A 17456-nucleotide genomic window follows, 5' to 3' on the forward strand; every position below is an offset into this window, starting at 1 on the left:
AGTATAATATTTGCAAGATAATTACATTTCAATTAAAAATTTAAAAAATTAAATGCATTTTTCTACTAAGATGGTCTCTTACCTCCTATAAATAGAGTTGCGCCTGGGAAAATTATAACTGAAATAAGCCAGGTGCAGAATGACAAATTATAAACCCATAGGAAAACATTCAAATAAAAGAGTTGGAGGAGAAAGATGATGGAAGGATGCCAAGAAGAAGAGATCCACATACCTGCTACTGCAACTTTTGCTGTCCGACTGACAATTGACCCTGCATCACCCAAAGACGCTTCACATTGGTACAGTCCCTCATCTGGCTTATGATGTCTGGAATGAAGGACATTCTGTATCAAGAGAGACCCATTTGGAAGTTGTTGCTTCCTCTCATCTGTCCCTAAGGCCAGGTGGATGCCATCTTTCTTCCACTTGATCACTGGGACTCCTCTGTCGGACTCTGCGGAGCAGTTCAGGAGGACATTTCCTCCCCGCATCGTGATGGCATCCGAAGGCTCTGACAGGAAGCGCAGGGATGTGAAAGCCTTGATTTGGAAACCTAGAACAGAAAGCACAGGGAAACATGTTCATGCATCCAAAGAAGTTGCAGGCTGCGATCCCATGCCTTTTCTTTATAAACTCTTGCAAACAGCTGTGGGCTTTGAAAAGTGACCCAGAAGAAATAAGATTAAGGATCCTGTGCTAAACAATGTAAGTACCTATTTGAGCTATAATAAATGGAACAGCAGGCCCTCAAAACAATACTATAAGAATCATGAATCTCAGATAATAGGTATCATGATGTGCCAGCCAATACTTGACATTTAATTGTAAAAAATGAGTATTTTCCAGATTAAATTGTACTATTTATTTCTTTATTTTCTCTTCAAATCTTTTCTTAAAATTCTCTTGAGGTAGTTGTAAAAAGGTTGTGTAAAGTAGTTGTGAAAAGTGTCTTTAAGTAGTTGTGCTATTCAACATGTGAGTTTATGAGGGTAACACACCTTGCTTGATTTTGCCCCTTTCATTATTGTTGCCTCTCCCTCCCAACCTCACCTTTCCCTAAATTTTTCTAGTTTCATAGGATATGCACTGGATGTTATGAATGCACAAAAATATGTTAAAGTAGAAAGACAGTAATGATAATATCTACACGCATAGCATTGTTTTATAAAATTGAAATCAATAGTGTGGACAAAGTTTCTTAAAACAAAGCTCAGGTGTGTTTTAAAATAGGTAACTCTCACCAGCAAGAACAAGTAATAAAGCTACTATATAAAATCCCTGAAGTGTCTTAATTTCAATCTGAATGTTTGTCATGGGCTTGAATAGGTAAAAAGAACATTAAAGTTGGATTGGATTTGTTTTTCATAAATAAAAATGAACATAAGGAATCAACAGGAGAACTAGAAAGTCACTTAAGAGCCTGTTACGTGTGTGGGAATGGTGCAAGTATAAGTAAAAATACATGTTTTTGAGACTGGCATTTGTCAGAAGATTTGCTTATCGAATGAAAGACCTTGAAGAGATCTTAGGAGGTCAAAGGGCTGACATTTTACTCAGATAAAGGTATATCTAAATAATTCATGTCCAAGCATTTTTAATGTTAAGCAGTCTTTGTGGGTAAAGATTCTACATTGACCCTTAGTTGCTTGTTTTCAATAGTGGATAATGCTTAGAGTCTAACTGAATTCTCTTCACACTGTTGAATCACATTTTATCTTGAACCAATTTGCAAGAAAGTGTAGATGTAATGGCCATTTTCCTTTTCGTGAAGATTATGCTTTAGAAGGATCATTTCATTTCATTTAAAATAGTCCTAGATTGTGTTTTAGTCTTCATTTTTCTCAGATGATAACTTCAATTTCATTAACGTACTTAATTTATGTGTAATAAGAATGCTTCTAGATATACTTTGTAAAAAACTTTACAGCCTTCTATCATTTAAAAAGCAAGCACCACCTTGCCAGTGGCTCATACCTGTCATGCTAGCTACTCAGGAGATTGAGATCTGAGGATTGCACTTCTAAGCCAGCCCTGGCAGAAAAGTCCTTCAGACACTTAATCACCAAAAAATCTGGAAGTAGAATTGTTACTCAAATTGTAGAGCATCGGTCTCGAGCAAAAACTTATGGACTGCACCGGGTTCTGAGTTCAAAGATCCAAATTCCCAATGAAGATACAGCTGTAATTCTCCTGCTCAAAATCTGTTACTTTATCCCTGTGAATTTCCTCTCTCCCTGTCATATACTCACTCTCTCCAACTAGGCCATTTGCCCAGAGAAACATCAGGAACTTTGCTCAAATTGATATAAATAGCAAGATAACAGTGAGTATTTAAATCTTTGATAAATGATATCAATAAAGATCCCCAATCCCACCAGCCTGCTCTCTTCTCTGTCAATTAAGTTCTTTCTTCCCACAGGTCTTTTCTGTGTAGCCATACTCATTATAGTGAAGTAACCTGTTCTACTAGTGGAAAGTTCATCAAAGTGAGAGTCTGATTCTCTAGCTCCTTCTCTAGCTTCATTATTTGAGCATGTGTGACTCAGAAAGGTTTGTTAAGCCCTTGGAACTCTGTTTTCCCAGCTGCAAAAATGGGGACATTGAACTAAATGATCTTGAAGCTCAACATCCAGTTTGGAAATACTTGATACCACAAGATGTGGAGGACACCTATTAGCTGAATCTTGCTCTAAGCTTATTACATTGTGGATTGACTCTGTTATAATGCCCTGGCCTTCTTTTCTTTTTTTTTTCTTTTTTTTCTTTCTTCTAGTATTCTCCATTATGAGAAAGAAACATTAGCCAGAAAACACCTGGCTACAGACACAATAAAGATGAGAAAGCAGAACCAAGTTCTAATGTACGTGAATGTCCACATATTTCACTAGAGTAATTCCTGTAATTTCCATACAAGTAGCATTAATACAGGAGAAATAAATTTAGAGTGCAAGACCAGGCAACTGTATTAAAAAGCATTTATTGCTTTTTTGTTCTTCCTCAAGCCTATATTTTAAACATAAGCTCATGTGGAGCACCTTATTTATATCACAGAGCATATAATACATTTAACACAGCTGTTTATGACAGCATGCTAATGAGCATATGTGCCTATTATCACAAATAAATTATCCACTTGCTCTGAAACAGTGAGGTTATGATAGTTTTCACTGCTGTGAGAACATGGTTTTGGAAAGTTAAATAAAGATTAACTTTCTGTTATACAATTACCCTTGTAATTTGCTGGCAATTTGAGCTTTTTTAGTATTCCTTATAACAATTAAATTTGAATATATGACTTGAAATAAAGGAACCTCTTTGCTTTCAATAACTTGCGTTACTTAGTGAGTAGTTGGGGGAAAAATGAACCCAAGTAAAAGGCGTTCATTGAGAAATAGTAAACATGTCTCTAATGGTCTCTTTTCTAAAGTTTTAGCAAATGCTAGGCACAAGACTCCTTTAACTCTTTCATAAAGCATTTTAAATGTCTTAATAAATGTCCCAATAGCACAATAATCACACTGACTTTAGTTTAGGATCTACCATCTAGGGTATTGGTTCTTCTTGGAGATATTTTGCCCACCAGCACATCATAACTTAATATTAAATCATTTTACAAAATCATCTCATCTGAGAATCAGCTTAAGTCACTTACATTGAATGAGAGAAAGAATACAAAAGAGAGAAAGTTTTAGAAAGAATTTTGGAGTGTGAAGCACAAAAAGTGGTGCTCTGGGATTTAGACTCTTAAGAGTCTGCTGAACATACGGTTCTCCCTGAGATCTGAGTAAAAGATGTCATCAGAAATCAACAGAAGCCCATGAAAGTGTAACTCCTCTGTATGGTATTCTCACAATAACAAAAAAAAAAAAAAAGAAATCAACAGAAGCCTGCATTTGAGAGTATACACTAAACTGCCTACTGAACAGGGCTGCAAAGGATCTCATCTGAAAATCAGATGATGGTATTTTATCCAGGAGAAAACCTATTGGAATAAGATTTGGCTTGACTTCTGCTTTTAAGATTTTAAGTCATGGATTCTCCTGAACTCTCAAATATATTTCCCAGCCTAGTTCATAAGGTATGCAATTCTTGGGCTAAGGGAGAAACTTTATGGTAGATAATTTAGTTAATGAGAGTGTGTGCAAGTCCTCTGGGCTCAAAATCCAAAAGAGATCCTTTTTTCCCTGTTATAAAAATTACTTAAATCAATTATATTTGTGGAGAAATACATCTGAAAGCACCAAAATGTAAAATTTCATCCTTTAAGAAATTTATCCACCCAAAAGAGATGCAGAGTTTACTTTATGAATGGATTTGTCTCAGCCTGATGCCAATCACTCCCACCTGCACTCCTAACTATTCAGAAGACTGAAATCTGAGGATCCCAGCTCAGAGCTAGCCCTGGCAGACAAATCCAAGAGTCTCATCTCCAATTAACCAGCAAGAAACCAAAACCGAACTGAAGGTATGGATCAAGCAGTAGAGTACAAGGCCCAATTATAAGCACATGGACATACACACATGCATGCACAAGCACGTGCACGGGCACACACACACACACACTCACACACACAGAGAGAGAAAAGAATGAATGAGCCTCTATACCTCTCTCCCTGAAATATTGACTTGGGAAGAGTTCAATATCTTTGGCTATAGGGTAGACATAAAGTTATCTGAATGGAAACAATGTCTGGCTTAGCTTTCCACATTCTACCTTGATCTGAGGAAAACAAAATGTAAGTATTAGATCACCATTAGATAATTTCTTCCTTTTATCTTTTGCTTCCTCTTCTTTAAAAAAATAATTTCTAAGCAGATGAATAAAAAGCAAAACACAAAAAACCCCACTTTCTTGTTTTCCAAGAGAAGAGTGAACTGAAGGGAAAATATTATCACCTATTTGTTTTAGTTTTGTCAGATATGAATGAACATCTGAGATAATACTGGCAAGGACATTTCAAGTTTATCTTAGCTGAGTATCTAGAAGTAGAAAACAATACTCAATGCATTTTAGAATCTCTCCCAAAGATCAAACAGCAAAAAAAAAAATCCTGTAAGCTTACATCCCTTTGTGCTTACTCTCCTTATCATATTCTTGTTCATTTCAAAGCTCAGTCCATCACAGGGCCAGTCTAACCTAGAATGGGATTTTTAAGGTTTGACATTTTATCTACAACATCAAACATTGTTGAGCATGAAAAATAATTCCCCGTGGAGTCAGAAATCCTTTACGAGGTCCAAAGTGTAAAACCATCTTGTTAAGGCAATAAAAGGTAAAAAAATGAAACTTATGAGATGTAGAATGGAAGAGAAAAGAAGCTCCTGAAAGATTTTAAGATTAAAAAATGTCATACAGATCCCAGTAGAGCTTGCTTCGCATAATTTCATCTCCTTTAAATTATACTAACTTTCATTTGGGATGCTTGGAATTTCGGATAATGCTCAAATTCTTATAATCAACACAGAAAAGTCTGTCACCCTCCTCTCTTTTTTATAAATACATGCCACTACATTTGCATCTTTCTGTGTTAAGATAAATAAAAAAGATCTATATTGAAAGAAATTAAAATAATTGTGGAAGATGCAGTAAAATGCACTTTTTATGCATCAAACCTAAATGATACATGCAATTGTAATTCTGGTCTTCAGGCCTGACAAAATTGTATAAGGCTGTGCAATGGAGCAGGGAATTTTTTAAACAAACAAATTAACAGAGCTAAGTATACACAAAGAGTACTGAGTTTAGAATATAAAAATATAAATTCAGTAACATTCAGGCACAAGGAAGAATATAGTATTTTCAGGAAAATGAATGAATATGAAGACTGTCATATTAATCCTTGTAATTGAGGTTTGAGAAAAAGGTCGCATGTTTTCTCTTACTGGTAGACACAGATAAAATGAGTTTGTAAACTAAACATGCACATAGATGCACATAACTTTATGTGCTACCATGGTGAAGTCCCTTGAACAAATAACATGTACTTTAATAAAAATGAATATTGGGAGGTTAAAATGTTCCCTCTGGAATGTGAACACTAGTGTGTGTGGGGGTGAATGGTAAAAGATATCATCAAAATACATTATTCTCATGTATGAAAATGGAATAATGAAGCTTGCTGGGACAAGATTTGGAGGGGTATAGGGGAAAAGGACAAAAGACAGAAGTATATTGTATGTAAATGTTTGTACAACTAATCGGAGCTACAGCAAACTAAAATAAATATTTAATGTGATTTAAAAAGATGTCAATTCTGAAACAAGAGGTTTCAAAACACCTCATCCCCAGAGTAGCAACAGCTATACCACCTAGGGCCCTGTTAGAAATGCAGCCATTGGGCCTATCCCACACCTGTCAATTGGCAAGAACAGGAGGGAAAACCAACAGCCTGGGCTCTAAACTGTCTTTAAGGGAACTGTTAATTAACTAACACTTGAGAACTGTGCTCCAAAACACCTAGTGACCCAGGCTAGAACATGACATTCCTATGCTTGTCAGACTATGATGTTGACTCCTGGTAAGATTTTATCAGCATTTTATGTGTTTGGAACATCTGTGTCATTTGGGTTAACTGTTTTTGTTTTTGTTTTTAAATGGGGAGATGAAAGTTACGAGGATAACTAAAAAGGCACATAACCTGTCTTTTTTTTTTTTTCCAGTACATATTTTATCTGAAACTCACTCTATACTTTCTGGAAAGGTTGAAGGAAAATGGAGGGAAATGACCAGAAAGAGAACTACAGCTATCGTAACTAGTATCTCCTGTATTGTAACCAGTTTTCTGTCTGGGACTCAAATGATCCAATTCAGTTCAACACAAGAAGAATTCCACAGTGAACTGGACATTTCGAACATTCCTTGGAATTTATATAAAAAGTTACCAAAGCGTTTCACTAGATATTAATGCAACAACCCTCTCCCAATAGAAATTTTATTTAATGAAGTATTCTTCAGTCACATGATCCTTCTTAGGATCATAGCTTAGTCATATAATTGTAATTTTGGACCTGGTTTCTCGTTTTGCACATCTACTCTGGCCCCTTCCTGTCTTTTCTCTGCTTCCTGCCCATCATGAGATGAACAGCTCTCTGCTGTGATCTTCAGTCCAAACACATGGGGCCACACAAGTGTAGAATGAACCCTCTGAAGCTGTAAGCTCAAATCAGACTTCCCTCTGTTTAACTTGCTTATGCCTGTAATTCTGTCACACTGATGATAAACATACAAACTACTAGGCAAGCATTCCATCACTGAGCTATACCCTGGCCCTCCAAACTCAAGTTTTAATTGGGCCTTATGTTCCTAGTTAGTATCTAGCCAGCCTATTTCCTGTAAAGTTCTTTCTTGAGGCTGTGACAGAAGTTAGGACACAGCACATGAATTCATCATGCCCTATCCAGTTGTCATGGATCCATAGACTATGAATTCTTGGAATGCTACTGTAGCTGAATCAGAAAGTGATTTTAACATCAGGGCACGTGCTGACCTACCACACCTCCACCAAATATCCCAGAAAGGTTGCTCAACCTGATTTATTCTTCACACAGTGAATTTTCTTTTTCTTTCCTTTTTACAACACAGGAAACAAAATTCAGAAATAGAAATGCAAGATGTAGAGTTCAAGAAGCAGCTGCCCCAGCTGAAATCTCTTAGCAAGCCCACACAGAAGCTCCACATTAGAAATTCAGAGTGCACAGGCATCTTCAGCAAAGCAGAGAAAGCTTTGTGTAGATCTGAGGGTTTTTTTTTTTTTACAGGGCAAGAAGTCTGCCCCAGGCAACTGTCTGAGTGTCCGCTGGCTAAATCCTATGGTAAAGAGAAATGATAAGGGCAAAGATGGAATGGTAGGAGTCACTTCCTCGTCCTTTTTCTGCTTCAGGAGCTAAATATCTAAACCACAGTTTGATTTTGCTGTGTGATATTTGGAAGATTGTAATGGGATTTTTTTTCCAGCTCAACAGGTAACACAGTCTGACATCTAGGTTATCATATCCCAGGCCTCATGCAAAATTAACACTTAAAAGAGAAACTTTGATGTATTGCTTAATCTGGCCTGGGATTGAACCCTTTCTACTCTCAGTATGGTGAAATGTAAGCTAGCTCTCCCCTCCTTTGTGTCATGCATCAGTCATTCTCCAACTATAAGAAGGGTTGGCATTTTATGAAAGTGCAACAGTCAACTATAATACTGACAGGGTTCATGAGAATACTTTGAAAACATATGATTTAGTGGATACTTAGGACCCAGAAACATCTCCATCAGAATGTCAGGTAAATGGACAAGCACTGGAGATGTCTATAATTGTGAGGGGATCCATTAATTTTTAGTACCTTATTTTGAATCAGGTTACCCAAATTTACTATGTACAAATAAAAAAGTATGGGCAGAAAACTAAATATCACAATCATTACCCATAACTCTTCCCAAGAAATGATTTCCTTCCAAGAAATTATTCATTTCTTTAGAAATAGTAATTTTCTTTACTATCCACAGGATAGCGTTCTTAGTTTATATCTATAGTGGAATCATTTTTTAAGGTAAAGATTCTTCCATAACCTTTCAAAATTAGATTGATTTGCATTAGGTATTTCCTAAAGGGAAACGAGTTTATAACGAGTGCCATAGTTTTCTATAATTTTAGAAAAATTATCTTGCTTTTTAAGGGCATATTATAGCATTTTACCAGATATTGTTAAAAATGAAAGTGTATATTACATAAAAGCCAAAGTAAAAAAGTGCAATGACAAAATGTAATCAGAATAATGTAGTTTGAAATACTAATTTGTTTTTACTGTAATGTTTAATGATGGTGGGAAAGATCTTTGAAATATTCCCATACTATTCAATTTGTCCATCTAATACTTTGAGGACTGACTGAAGCAGGCATTGTTAACAATAGGGGTACAACAGTAAAACAAAACCCACAACAATGAATAAACCTACTATAGCACAAAAATCTCTACCTTAGTCTTATATGCTAGTATAAGAGCACCACTGCTAAAGAATTAAATGAAGAAATATACATTCCTTATAGAAAAAAATTCAAACACTTTGTCAATTACAAATAAAAGCCCTTCTGAACATGGACAATACCCTGTGGGAATCAATCGAGCTATTAATCCAGTAAGAAGGTTGGATTAGCTAATTTCTAATTATAATGATAAAAATATAGGTCTTCACATCTGTTACTTTTGCTACTTACAGAAAAATTGCCCTCATATTTAGGAAGAATCCCATAATATGGAGAGATTTGCTGTAAGGAGCTGTTGATCAGTTTATGGTAACTGAAGTGAGACCTATACAAAGAGGTACAGTTACTGGAAGTGCCAAGAGACCATCAGCCTACCTCATTAGCCGTAAAACAGAGTCTAATCTTTTTCTCTGGAAGACAAAAGACTACAGAGGTCACTCTGCTGACAAAGCATGCACTGCCTTTATTATGATTCATGAGAAATGAAGTATTCATCTTGTGGGAAGCTCCTATTACAACGATGAAAGATTAATTTCATAAAGGCCTAGCAGGTCTAGAGTAAAGCTTAAAAGTTCAGCAAACCTGGTGGTTGACATTGTGCCATAATGTGTGATATAGAAATTCAGACTAGTAAAACATGTGTATTATAACAAGTCCCAATTCTTTCACATCAGAAACCAAAAGTTTCCATTAAAATGCTGTCATTCATCTGGTTGTGTTGTTTCCTGTATCTTGTCTCAGCAGAAAGGTGATATTTTTCCTGCTTAGTCTATGAGTGACATCAAGAAGGAAATCCACAATAAAAATTGAAATAAATGTTGGCTTTGGAACTGAGAGTGCGTGAGCTTTAAAATGCTCAGGATGTCAGCATTTGCTGAAGATGTCTGTCAACCAATTTGTTTCATTAGATGGTGATTTAGGTTCAATGCGTTGTAAGTTAGGGAACAAGAATGAAGTCTCTTAGGAAAATAAATAAAAACTTCTGAATGCTATACAGGCTTTATGTGAATTTTAGGGGTAAAGGACCTAGTCAAGTAAAGTGAAAAACTAAACACAAGGAAACATGGGTGGCTTTTATTTCAAAGAAATGTTCTGATTACAGCCTTTTCTAGAATTCAGTAGGTAGAACATAGGACCTACCATCCCAGCAAGTTGGAGCACCAAGCTAAAAGAATTTACTTGACTTCCCATGTAATCTGACCTCAACAGCAGCAAAGAATTCATTTTTTAACTAACAAAGATTAGTTTGAAATAATAACATCAACATTGTTACTAGGTTCACATTTTACAAAGGTGTAATCGTGCCTTTTCTTGACCTGTGTTCTTAAAAGATAGTGATATTCTTCACAGGGAGTGGAATCAAAGCTTGAAGGTGATATCATGTATCCTCTCTTCTTCCTTCATTCCTTTTGGTAATTGAATTAATATTTATAAGCCTTAACAGCAGCATAGTCTATAGACTATGCAGACAAGTGAAGGTGTCCATTAAATGCATCCATCCATTCACACATCATGCCTTCACACATATTATCAAATACCTAGTAAATGCCTGTTAACATCCTAACTCCCTCTGAGAATCTTCTAGTTGAAGGGCCACAAACCTTGTTCTCTACCTCATCCCACACCTATTTCCTGTTGTCCTTTTCCAAAGGTTTCTTGGCCCGTGAGGACTAGGAGTTTTGTGGAAAATACATTCAAGACAAGTGATACTATATAAAACATAGATTATTCCTCTATCATCATTTTTATAATACCTTAAAGAGTGTGAAAACAAGGTTAAGTAACTTTGTTGTTTAATTTATAAAATGAATGGAAACACTGCTTCTTCCAATTTTTATTGCAATGTAGACAGTTTAGTCTAAATGCTTCTTGCAACATGCATTTTTTTATTGATTTTTAATAAATGTCTGAGTAACTGCAAGTTCTGGAGTTAGGGAATTGTCACAGCCTGGCCACTGCGCTGTGTAAATGTCACACAGATTCCTAAAGTTACATAACCTTGTTTTTAGTTATTTTTGAATAAGCTTCTGTCCAGCAACTTTTCATCAATTTATCTTATTTGATCTTCAACAAATTTTCACATGGTCCCTAATAAGAAAAAAAATTACTGAGAATTAAAGCAAAGAACCATTCTCTTGAGCCATTATTCATGTATTAGTAATAGCCTAAAACTTATCTACAGAGTAAGAACCAGAATTAATTATATTGAAATTGAGCATTTAGATTTTTCTTTATAACATGTACAACACTTTTCTCCCTCTAGATTTTTAGCCTTTAAATTTATCTTAAAGGTAATTATGCCACATTCCCATCAAAACGTTGGTTAACCATTAGCAGACAGTTCTTCAAATGCTGGTAAAAGGCCAGTGTTGATTGGACTATCTTGGCAATGACTAGAAAGAGCTGACTATTGGCTGGTCGCACAGACTTGTAATGAACTAAAACCAAATGAGCCAAAAAACATGATTGGTCTGAGGGCAGGAGATGGTGGACTGCAAAGCAGTATATCTCACTGTCAATCTGCAAAGTGACTGTGAAAAATGACAAGATGACACACACACATCATGGTAGAAAGGACTGCAACCACTTAGACCCTGTTAACACTATGGGCCTTTCCATGAAGAATGATGGCAGGATGAAGCATAGAGCTGGGAGCAGGGGGCCTCCTGTTCCATCATGCTCAGTGAGTTACACTATCTGCCCTTCCATCTAATAGTGATGGGTTCAGTGATCTGACACGGACGGATAGGCTCAAAAAAGCAGACCAGTTCATGCTGACATCAGCAATGAAGAGTTTAGCACAGACATAGCTAACATGGGGCAATTTGCAGATTGGCTTTGGTGGTTTTGACTATGTGAATTACTCATTCACATACAACACTTTTTAAAAGAAAATTTCCATAGGTTCAGGGATCTTCAATTGACTACATAATGTCAGCTTGCAAGTAATTCCTAGATAATTACTAATTCTGGTTTTGGACTTTTCTTCTTAAAGAAAGAACATGGGGACTAATATATGAGCCTATTACAAAATTTATATGTTATACTATCATACAGTTGACTTTAAAAGTTCATTTTCTTTAAGTAGTTGTACAAAGGAGTTGTCATTCACCAAAGAGTTTATGAATACAATACATCTTGATCAATGTTACTCCTTTCAATATTCTCACCCATCACTTGATAAAAGTATCTTTATGTTGATATTAGCAAACAAGAAAGTAAAGCTGAATTCTGTAACTATTTGTAATTTGCCTAGCGCTTGACTTTAAATTTATATACTATCTTTGACTCCAAACCTCTAATTCTGACTGCTGGAATCATTTCTCAGCAGCAGAGGTTTGCAAAGGTTTTTGTAAGGGTTCTATAGAAAATATTTTCCACCTTTGTGGATCAGATATTCAGCACTATACTTGTAGCCACAGACTGTAGGAAACAAATAGGCAAGGATACATGTTGACACCCAACTTCCTGCTCAGCAGTAACTGGTAGAAATAAGAGCAAATAAATAAAACACATAGCAGTAGGAGTTGTGGATATCTTGTAATGATTCCCCTAAATATCTCTAGTGAATAAATTCTGACTAGAATCAAGAAAATATATATTTATTTTGGAGTTTCCTAGGTTTTTCTTTCAATAATCTTCTCCCACCCAAATCTTCCTCTAACCCCACTCAACAAAAGTTCTTTTTTCTTTCACAGTGCATATATTATATTTTAATTTGAATAATGTTCTCTATTGCTTCAGCAGAGTCAACAAAAGCTTTTTTTTTATTTTTTTAAACTTTATTATTATTATTATCTTTAAGTGGTTATACAAAGAAGTTCCCATTTTACAAAACAGGATATGAATACAAGGTGTCTGACAATATTGCTCCCATTGCTCCTAACCCACCTCCTTCTCTCACTTTTCTTTTCTTTTCCTTTTTTTAAAATTGAGATTAGGTGATTATATAAATTTCACATATTTCACACTATTGTGGAATAGTGATACTTAATGTCACAAACACATTTTAACCTTTACAAGGCAAATTGTCATTATCATGGTCTATAAAGCTTGTGAATTCTAGGAGCTTTGACGATACAATGATTTCTTCCACGTCAGGTGATATTTACATTTCTTTCCTTCTGCTTAGTGTAGGCTATTCCCGCTTCCCTCTCATTTCACCTTCCCATCGCTGTCTTTGGATTTTTTACTTATTTTTCATCTATGTCCAGCAACAGAATTTCTTGAATACCTCCATGCTAATATTATGACTCTCTCACTAAAATCTCAAATAGGCTTGTCCAGGCTGACCATGAATGCATAATTAATCTGCCTCAACTTCTCTAGTGCCAGGGTACCAGTTTGCTTTCCATTTTTAAAAACCTATTCAAAATTGCATCATTTAGTGGAAGAGAGGAGCCAAAATCCTTTACTACTCTTAAGGTATAAGTAGCTATAACTGTTTGACTTAATGGGGCAAAGTCAAGAGTTATGACAGTTTAATAGAAGGCATTGCTTAATTAAATTCTGCAGCCATTTATTGAGTTGCTAAGCTAGATTTTGGGAGTAGAAAATGTTTCTGGAGACAGTAATGTATATATAAAGCCATAAAAAGATATAGGCTCTAGTTCTAAAAAAAAATTTCAAGAAAGCAAATCAATGGAAAATTCACTAAAAATATATAAAAATGTCTCATTACAGTGTTTGATGTCATAGCAAGTGTGGGACAGCAATGATAGGTTGACTGTCTAATATTAGAAAGATAGACAAGTAAATCACAAAGCGTAAATGTAACAACATATTAGAAAACAATCAAAATGTGAAGTCTAAGAAGATACATGTATAATAAGTAATTGTGTTAGATTGTGGATGGTATTTCCTAGGGTATGAAATTCCTTTCCTGCTATATTTTAAATAACATCATAAAGTTAGCCATTGGTTGCACACGACTGTGTTGAAATTTCAATATAGTTTTAATATACATGTATGGGCATACACAGTTGTATATATACCAAGGGGATGGTATCTGGTGACCTCATCTTAACCCCTACTACTACACAGGGAGAGAGGTAAACTGCTGAAATCAACACAAAACAGGATCTCTGACATATGATGGAGTATTTTTTTTTTGTAGCCATTAACTGGCGCTATCAACCTCTGGAAAGCATGTAATAATGCTTTCTTTTTGTGTATTTTATTTTTCCTTTCATTTTAAAGATGCTCCCCTTCACTCCCCAGAGGCCAGTTAGCAATGTAATAAATTAATTTGTACTTCGGAGTGAACTCTCTAACCCTTTTTGTTCTCTCACCCCCCCCCAGTCAAACACATACCCTCACATTTACATGTATTAAAATAATGAAGCATTAATTACACAGTGTCTAGGATAGGACAAGCAAAGAGCTTCAATCAATCTCAATAATTCGCATCAGGAAGGTGAGAAATGCTGCCTGGCCTTATCAGAACCACATAATGGACACAAATACAGGCTCGGTGCCTGTGGTGGTTGTGATTTATAACCAACAATAAAAACAAAAACAAAAAAAGCAGAAAATCACAAGAAGACAAATCAATAACAATTATCTTAATGATGGATGGACAATTTTTTTCTTTTGTTAGGTGTTATTGTCAGTCTAGTGGTTTGAAACAGGATAAAGATTAAACAGCTGCTCCAGAAAACCCATGAGGGCTAAAAATGCCTAACATCTAGGGTAGAGAATAATGGTGTGTTATCTTATTTCCTTCAATAACTGGGAGTGTTTATGTGAACCAGAGAAAGCAACTTTCCATGACTCTCACACAAAACCATCTAAGAGTTCATTTTGCTTAGCATCATCTTACATAGTCATATGACATAGTTATTGGGCTATTCTGCTCATCTGCTAAGATTATCCTAGACTCAGTATTACCAATAAAGAAAACTATGGGATATCTGTTTCATTGGGTCTGGCTTACTGCACTTAATATGATTTTTTCCAAATCCTTCCATTTCCTTAAAAATGGGGCAGTGTCATTCTTTCTGATGGAAGCATAGATTTCATTAAGTGTGTGTGTGTGTGTGTGTGTGTGTGTGTGTGTGTGTGTGTGTGTGTGTGTGTGTGTGTGTGTGTGTGTGTACCACATTTTCTTGATCCATTCATCTACTGAGAGACATCTGGGTTGGTCCCATATCTTAGCTATGGTAAATAATGCTGCAATAAACATAGTTGTGCTGGTAGCTTTAGTGTGGTCTTGTTTATGATCATTTGGGTAAATGCCCAAAAGTGGGATTGCTGGGTCATAGGGGAGCTCTATGTGTATAGTCTTTTGAGGAACTTCCAAACTGCTTTCCAAAGTGGTTGAACAAGTTTGAATACAAGAAGTTTTTCTTTGTTGTTGCTGTTTCTAATGTGTTACATGATTTCATTTTCTTTTGTGTTTTTCCCCCTCTGGTTTATCCCCTGCTGTCACTGTATTTGATTTTGGTACCCTGAGTATTGTATAGATGCTTATCTGAATTAGGGAAAGGCAGGGGAACAAAATGGTGAGACAAAGGACAAAGTGGGAACCAATGCAACAGCGATACTCACAAGACAGTACATTGGAAATGATCTGGGCAACTTGCCTGGGGGTGGGAGGAAAGAGGGTGAAAAATGAGGGAGGGGTAACAAGTTAGACAAAAAATTTACTTACTACCTTATTTATGTAGTTGTACCCTTCTATACATCACCTTGACAATAAAATTAAAACAATAAAAGGAAAACCCATCTAAGACTCCTAATCTTTCAAGATCCCAACTTGTTATCCTGCTCTACACACACACATACGCATGCACCCATGCACCCATGCACACACACACACACACACACACACACACACACACACACACACACACACAAACATACACACCCTCCACGTCCATCTATTGAAGAGAGTATGAATTCTGCCAGTGTCACCTCCAGAGTCATAATGCTTACAGCTAATATCAGCTTTGATGATAAGCTCCTGAACTATTCCAATTTTTAATTATGTAAAATGGGCACACAGAGTCCCATGATTGGAGCCCAGTACTTGCAAATAACTTCAGTATTTCAGACCCTTTCTAGGAGTATTTTGTAAATATCAATGATGGAAGAAAATAGACCTTGGGGTCAATGAAAGCCCATGTCTTGTTGGAATTTTTTTGAATGATAGTACCTCAATAAAAAAAGGGACAGTGATAAACAAAATGATGTAGTGATGGTCTTATAAGATGACACTCTACTCCTTGTTTTCTCATTTGTCATCAGGGACTCAATCACTGCTTCTTATGGGAAGACGAGCACCTGCTCTCTACTCTCTTGCTGGTATTACATCTTCTTTTCTTTGCAGCAATAAAACATTTCTCTGGATAGTACCAACATCTCCCTGGGGAATCTTTCATGCAATATTCAAGAAGATTCATACAATACTCTTAGGAACAGATTCTTTGGGTATACAGAAATTTTGTTATGAAATCTTCTTTGAAATAAGTGGACCTTCTCAGATCTTAAGTCAATATTTCAAGGCATTAATAAAATATTGAAAGTTGAAATTTCTACTCCTGATTATCCCATCCTGAATGGATAACATTCAACAATTCCCTTTTCCTGTAATCACTTGCTTGAACCCCAAAGAAAATGTTGAGCAAGGCGACTGCTGAGTCCCTGCAAGGTCTAAATACTAGAAGATTTAACTAAGACTGTCCACATATCTCCTAAATACTAATTTATTATATGCTTCAGGCTTTTTGTTCTAACAACAGTAACCGTTTTCCTCACTATCTGTAGCTTAAATCCAAAAGCATAATCCCACTAGAAGGCTTTCAATGCAATAAAAATCTGAATAGGTAACACAGCAAAGTTTAGGCTACTCCATGAATTGATAGAAGAAACAGAATCACCTGGATCACACAAAGAGTCAGTATTGGCCTGAGTTGCCTTATAATCTTGGGCATGATTAAAAAGCAAGAAAATGAACAAACAACAATGATAAAAAACAGACTACTGAATGAAGCTCTATCGGTTGCCTATTGTGCTAAAACTTCGTTTTTTTCATTATTACAATTTTATTCAAGAGAGAGAGAGAGATTATTCTTAGAAGGAAATAAAAGAAGTGAATTCAGTTGTTGAAAATCCATTTTTTTCTCAATTTAACCCTCTGGTTAGTCAGGTCTCCAAATCACATGCTTTCTGATTTGTGGTTCTCAAGAGACCATTACTGTGTGTAGTCACTCCTCCAAACGCAGGTCATTCCCATAGATCCCTGGAGATTCTTGAGACCAGTCTGCCCTTTTGACAGCTGTCAGGTCCTTGTTTGCATGAAAGATGCAACAGGTCAATGCAATCATCCTTCAAGACCCTAAACACTGTCAGATTGGTGACTGAAACTCATCCATCCGTAGGTCCTCATTTGGGCCCTTTCATAACTGATAGTCTAGCTAGTACATTCCTGTGATTGCTCATGTGAGTACAAAATGAAATGACATGACAGAGACACAACACTG

General features: G+C 36.0%; 1 protein-coding gene across 2 annotated transcripts in view; it reads right to left on the bottom strand.

The window, feature by feature from the left end:
- Dcc (DCC netrin 1 receptor) overlaps positions 1–17456 on the bottom strand; it is a 1013564-nt gene that overhangs the window by 640946 nt on the left and 355162 nt on the right. For both annotated transcript variants that reach the window (XM_070029124.1, XM_070029123.1), the window contains exon 2: positions 233–553. In XM_070029124.1, the coding sequence (XP_069885225.1) occupies positions 233–553 (321 nt within the window). The remainder of the gene's footprint in view (positions 1–232; positions 554–17456) is intronic.

The sequence above is a fragment of the Dipodomys merriami genome, unplaced genomic scaffold (genome assembly GCF_024711535.1).
Source record: "Dipodomys merriami isolate MVZ:Mamm:240054 unplaced genomic scaffold, mDipMer1.0.p SCAF_2, whole genome shotgun sequence".
Taxonomy (NCBI): Eukaryota; Metazoa; Chordata; class Mammalia; order Rodentia; family Heteromyidae; genus Dipodomys; species Dipodomys merriami.